Source organism: Atta cephalotes, assembly GCF_000143395.1.
Source record: "Atta cephalotes unplaced genomic scaffold scaffold00009, whole genome shotgun sequence".
Taxonomy (NCBI): domain Eukaryota; kingdom Metazoa; phylum Arthropoda; class Insecta; order Hymenoptera; family Formicidae; genus Atta; species Atta cephalotes.
In genome coordinates, this window is record NW_012130073.1 from 98,831 (window position 1) to 104,712 (window position 5,882).

Consider the following 5,882-nt stretch of genomic DNA (forward strand, 5'->3'; position numbering starts at 1 on the left):
CTCTCTCTCTCTCTCTCTCTCCTCCTCCGTACTCCGCGTCGTCGTCGTCGTACGTCTCGTCTCTCTCCTCTCTCTCTCTCGTCGTCGTCGCGTCGCGTCGTCGTCGTCGTCTCTCTCTCTCTCTCTCTCTCTCTCTCTCTCTCTCTCTCTCTCTCTCTCTCTCTCTCTCTCTCTCTCTCTCGTGTGCCCGCTTGTTCGCTCGTTTGCCCGCCCGCCCGTCGGCTGGCGCGTGCGCGCGCGCATTAACGGAATTTGCGATCGAGCACGCAGGGACCACCGACTAATGTTTAAATGGACGCATCGTCCATTATCACCCAAGTGTCGCGGGATGACGAGTTAGGCGCGTTCAACAGCGAGAAAGGTGCGTATCGCGTAAATATACCCGCGCCATCCCGTCCTCCCTCCACCCCCGCGGCTGCAACGCACTCGGCCAGATGCTGCCGAGATTTTATTCCTCTGCACCTGTTACGGAACTCCGCATTTCTCTTCTTGCTTTACGTTGCCTAACTTCAGTCTCTGTCTTACCTCCCATCCCATCCGCAACAACTTCTCGCGTGTCGTTCCCCCTTCTTTCTGCTCCTCGAACGTTGATATTGTCATCCCTTGTCATTTTGTCATTTTACATCGCGCCTCCATCGAACAATATCATGAATTTCCTTATTTTCTTACGCTTTGTCGTGCCCTTTAACCTTTCACATGCCTTTCATGAGAACAAGCTAATGGCAAGCCGTAAAGACAGCGATAAAAAAACTCACTGTAAAAGATTAAATGCAGCACGTTGGTCGCTTCTATGATTGTACATACATGCATTGCTTATTTTGACCAATTTGACAAGTAGTAAACACACACACACACACATACACACACACACACACACATACACACACCAAACTTGATTTGACAATAATTTATCGGTAAAATTTGAGAAAATATATGTGCGTGCGTGCGCGCATGCCCGCGCGCGTGTGTGTGTGTGACAGAAAAAGAGATATTGTCATCTTTTTAACTAGTTAGACAACCCAATTTCACAATTCACGATTAACCTCTTAACTGAGGTTCAATTCTAAAAGAAAGAGACAATGAATAAGTTGAACCTTGGTTATGAGTTAACCATCACTTGTGGAATTGGACCTTAGTCTATAAAAATTTAGCATTTTCACTTTCTAAGATCACAATTTTCATTTCAGTATGTTTTCCATGTATATGTACATACAACAAGTGTGAGAGGTAGCAGTCATAGTTTATTCAGAATATACATACAGCTTGAGGAAATAAATAATAAATAATTTACATTGCAAACTTAAATACTTATGTATTTTTCAAATGGAATTCTTGCAATAATCAAAAGTCTATCAAATGAATTGATACATTGGTAATTATTTGTCACCTCTCTTTTCTCTAACCTACAGCCCAGTTACCTCGAGAAAATGAAGCAGCCAATAATACTTTGTCTCATAACAAGAAGCCAAGGGGACGTGGGCTCTTACGCTCACTGTTCTGTTGCTTTGGAAGAGGCCGTAGTAGTAGCTCAAAGAGTTCCAAGGCGAGTTCTTTACAGGGTGAAGGACGTGGGTCGCCACCACCTGGCACCGGATCTCCGAGATTTCTCCTACCACCAGTTAGGCACCAAGACATGCACAAAAAGTGCATGGTAATCGATTTGGACGAGACCCTGGTGCATAGTTCTTTCAAACCTATCAACAATGCGGACTTTGTTGTTCCTGTAGAAATTGACGGTACGGTACATCAAGTGTACGTCTTAAAGAGGCCTTATGTGGACGAGTTTTTGCAGAGAATGGGTGAATTATATGAATGTGTATTGTTCACTGCAAGCTTAGCTAAGGTAGGTTTATAATAATAAACAAGTAATTATCTTATGAAATGAACAAAATTTTAATTACAGTACATATATTAGTACAATTCAAAATGCTTTTACAATAATTTTGATTTAATATTTGTATGGGATTAGTTTACTGTAAATTTATATACTACTTAAAATATTTATACTAGTCAATGATTTTAAGAATTTATAGATATTGTCAAAATAAAATGTATATAATTGATTTATATATAATCTATAGATTTGAAAAAATAAAGAAAATAAAATTGTATCAAATATATTATTTTATATATTTATAGTACGCCGATCCAGTGGCAGATCTGTTAGATCGGTGGGGAGTATTCAGAGCAAGATTATTCAGAGAGTCCTGTGTGTTCCATAGAGGAAATTATGTTAAGGATTTGAACAAATTAGGACGGGATTTGCAGCAAATCATTATTGTAGATAATAGTCCTGCCAGTTACATTTTCCATCCAGATAATGCGGTAAGTTATATATTTACAATGATATTAAAAAGACTATTTTAAAGACTATTATAAAGTCACATTGGTCTTAAAAACTTTAAAAATATTTGATTAATTGACAGAGAACTGCTTTAGAGAATAAATCTGTATTGTACTTTTGTATGACTGACGGATGATTTGTTAGTTATCCTAGTAACATTTTGTCTTCTCTTTTGTTCTTTTGTTCACTTTAGTTCACATTTCGCGCGAGCGTATATCTCTGGTTGACGGTGTGTAAATTTGTGCGATGTAAACAAAAAGTACGAAATAGGCTCGATATCAGGACGATGAACGAATCGTCAATTACACAAAAGATACGATTTTGTTCTCTAAAATACATCTATCAAATATTTTGAAAAGTTTCTGGGATTAGCGTGGCACGGAAAGTAAACGAGAAATCTAGGTGCCGATCCATAAGGACCAGTATGGCGTTTAATAACGTGTTAATAATAAAGATGATATTTGTTCATAGGTTCCAGTAGCATCTTGGTTCGATGACATGACGGACTCCGAGTTACTGGATTTAATCCCCTTCTTCGAAAAGCTCAGCAATGTGGAAAACATCTACACGGTGCTGTGTAATAGCAATCATCCTTACAATCAGATACCGGCGCATGCGGTGCAGAGCAATCAGAGCCTGCCGACTTCAATTTCAATGGCTGCTTCCTAGCCCCACCTGAATCCTGGCAATACAGCCAGTCTTGTTGCTCAATGCACCTTGCAGAGGATTCTGAGGGGACTACTTCATGTGACCCACTTGCTATGTGGCGAAGGACCTCGAAATACCCCTCCTCGTTGATATTTGGGAAAACCGCTCTGATCAGCGCAGCCAAATGTCTTATATCTTGAAAAATGCATCATTTAAGTCACAGCTGCTGATATCCTTCTTCCTGGTGAGCAATGTAACGAAGACTGAATTAGCTTCGAAGCGCGAGTGTTCTTCCATTTTGCACCAAGTATAAAAAAAATGACCAACTATATCGATCCTGTCTGCATTGGTAGATTGAAAATACTGTACTCGACAAAGAACACAGCGAAGGATGGAACCAGGAATCTTCGTCAAGCAGAAAAGTTAATTGATCGCTAAAGGAAAGAAAGCGATGGTTAGGGTGACTGCCTATGGTGATTGTATACTGGAAAAATGTTAAGTGTTAAAACAAAAAAGAAAGAAAGAACGAAAATATGAAGAGAAAAAAGAAGAGAAATCGCTCCGAGTCGTTTGATGGGCCATGCTGTGCATTGTTGCCGTGTAGTTTTTCTATTCGAGTCAAGATACTGCAAACTTTGTTTACTTAGATTCAGACAATTATAGAGAAGACATCAATGCTCCAATTACGTTTATGAATACTTCTGACCCAACTTACAGAAACGTTGAAAAAAAAGGAGGGTAACAGTGGCAGGTAGAATTTGAAATATATATTTTATTTGTTAAAAATTTAAGATAGAAAAATTTTATTTTAATTGTGTTATTTTAATTATTTAAAATAATGTTGTAAAAAATCTAAGATTTATTTTAGAATTTAATATTAAAATATAGCTTTTAAAATGCGTGGATATATAGAAAGATTAAAGCAAGATTCACACATACTATCATACATAATATCTAAGCTTTATAAGAAAAATAAAATGTAAAATATAATCCAGAATTCTAAAATTTTGAAAATATAGAAAAGAAATTAGAAATTCGAAATTTTTTAAAAGAAATTAAAATGTTTCAAGTTTTATTTTTTTAAATATTTAAGAATCTTTCAAAAAACTTAAATATGCAAGCTTGATCTCAATAAAGTCCAAAAAACTTTTAAAAATATTTTGAGTAGGGATGTACCGGATCATAAAATCATTGGATACCGCATCGGATATTCGGTATCACAATGTTTTCAGATCTCCGAATATCAGATAGAGCAGTTATTCGGCCGGATACTGGATATTTCTTCGGATATCCTGCCAGATATCTGGAAAATGGCTTCCAAAAAAAGAACAGCAAGGGAAAAATAGCGAAAAATAAGAAGTGATGAAATGGCGATAATAATTGCGGAAACATAGCGATAATAATTTCCTATATCTTCCCAATATAAAAAGAAAGATAGGAAAGAGAGATGAACTGCACAAGAAATTTAGCGAAAAAGAACAAAATTCTGTATTATAACGTAAACTGTCAAAATAAAATTTCAAATGGACATCTGGAGACACGATAATGTCTCGGCGCCAAGACATGGTATATATTATTGAATACTAATAATATTCGGCTGGATAGTAAAAAAATGCCGGATAATGCCGAATATCGAATATTTCCCGGATATCTGATCTGATGCATCCCTAATTTTGAGAATATAATTCAAAATGTATATTATCAACAGTAGAATACTACTCGCTTTACACTGCCGAAGAGTAGGAATAACAATTTTCCGCGTATTTTATTAAATAAGTATTCATTTTTATATTTATAAAGAATTTGATAAATCACTTGAATCATAAATGTGATAAAAGTGATATATACCTCGACGAGATATTATTAAAGACGGCCGGTCCTGAACAAATTTTCGTATCTATTCCGGGGGTTCAGGGATAATTGAAGAATAATGAACATTATCAATAATTGATATAAATTATTAACATAAATATTTGGATAATATGTTATTAAATTTATAATCTTTTATTATATAAATGCTGCATAAATAAGTTTGCATAGTTATGCTATAATATCTTATATATTTTTGCGTCACAAAATTAAAATTTTTTTCTTTGCAATTATTGTCTCTATTGACGATAATCAATCACGGATGATAACATTAAAATCACAATTTTAAATAAAAATCGAGTATTATATATGTATTGAGTTTTAAACATTAACATATATGTATATATTTCTACAAAACTAATGAAACATAAAATGATAATACTATATTATCAGTTTCTTACTCTTGTACTCTACCTGGTTGCATCCATGTTACTTTCACTTTAAGTGAGGCTTAAAACTCTCTCTCCCTCTCGCGAAAGAGGCTTAAGCCTCGCTTAAAGTCAAAATAACGTTGGTACAACCGGGTCTTAATCTCTTAATCACTTAACACTCGTGTGAATTTCCGTTAACCGGCCGTTTTTAATAGTAATATTATTTTGAATATTATTTCGTTGGTGTATATCTATATACAGAGTGTTTACTCTAACTTGATCATTTAAAATATCTTCATTGTTTTTGATGATATGAGAAAATACACAGGGAATCTTGTTCGATTCGAACATGTTATGAGCAAAAAATTTTCTTCAATATCATAATTTTTGAAATTCAATCAAGACTCAATCAAAGGAGACAAGATCCCCTGTGATATTTTCTCGTATCATCAAAAACAACGGAGAAATTTAAAATGATCAAGTTACAGGAAACATCCTCTGTGTGTGTGTGTGTGTGTGTGTGTGTGCGCGCGCGCGCGCGCGCGCGCACATATATATATATATACACACACACACACACACACATACAGAGTGTTTCAAAATTCGCGCCCGCGAAGTACAGACGTGATATTAAAATGTATATGATATTT

At 35.7% G+C, this 5,882-nt stretch overlaps 1 protein-coding gene across 1 annotated transcript; it reads left to right on the forward strand.

Annotated features, from left to right (window-relative positions):
- Window positions 1–291: 291 nt before the first annotated feature.
- LOC105627398 (carboxy-terminal domain RNA polymerase II polypeptide A small phosphatase 1) lies at window positions 292–3,013 on the forward strand. Its single transcript, XM_012208679.1, has 4 exons — window positions 292–361; window positions 1,410–1,843; window positions 2,140–2,325; window positions 2,816–3,013. The coding sequence occupies exons 1-4, from the start codon at window positions 292–294 to the stop codon at window positions 3,011–3,013; spliced, it is 888 nt and encodes a 295-aa protein (XP_012064069.1).
- Window positions 3,014–5,882: the final 2,869 nt, after the last annotated feature.

What these genes read in the sequence shown, in the direction of transcription:
- LOC105627398 (XM_012208679.1), top strand. Translation starts at nt 292, where the DNA reads ATGGACGCATCGTCCATTATCACCCAAGTGTCGCGGGATGACGAGTTA. An exon ending in TCACTGCAAGCTTAGCTAAG is followed by an intron (nt 1,844 to 2,139) that starts GTAGGTTTATAA and finishes ATATATTTATAG; the next exon opens with TACGCCGATCCAGTGGCAGA. An exon ending in TTTTCCATCCAGATAATGCG is followed by an intron (nt 2,326 to 2,815) that starts GTAAGTTATATA and finishes ATTTGTTCATAG; the next exon opens with GTTCCAGTAGCATCTTGGTT.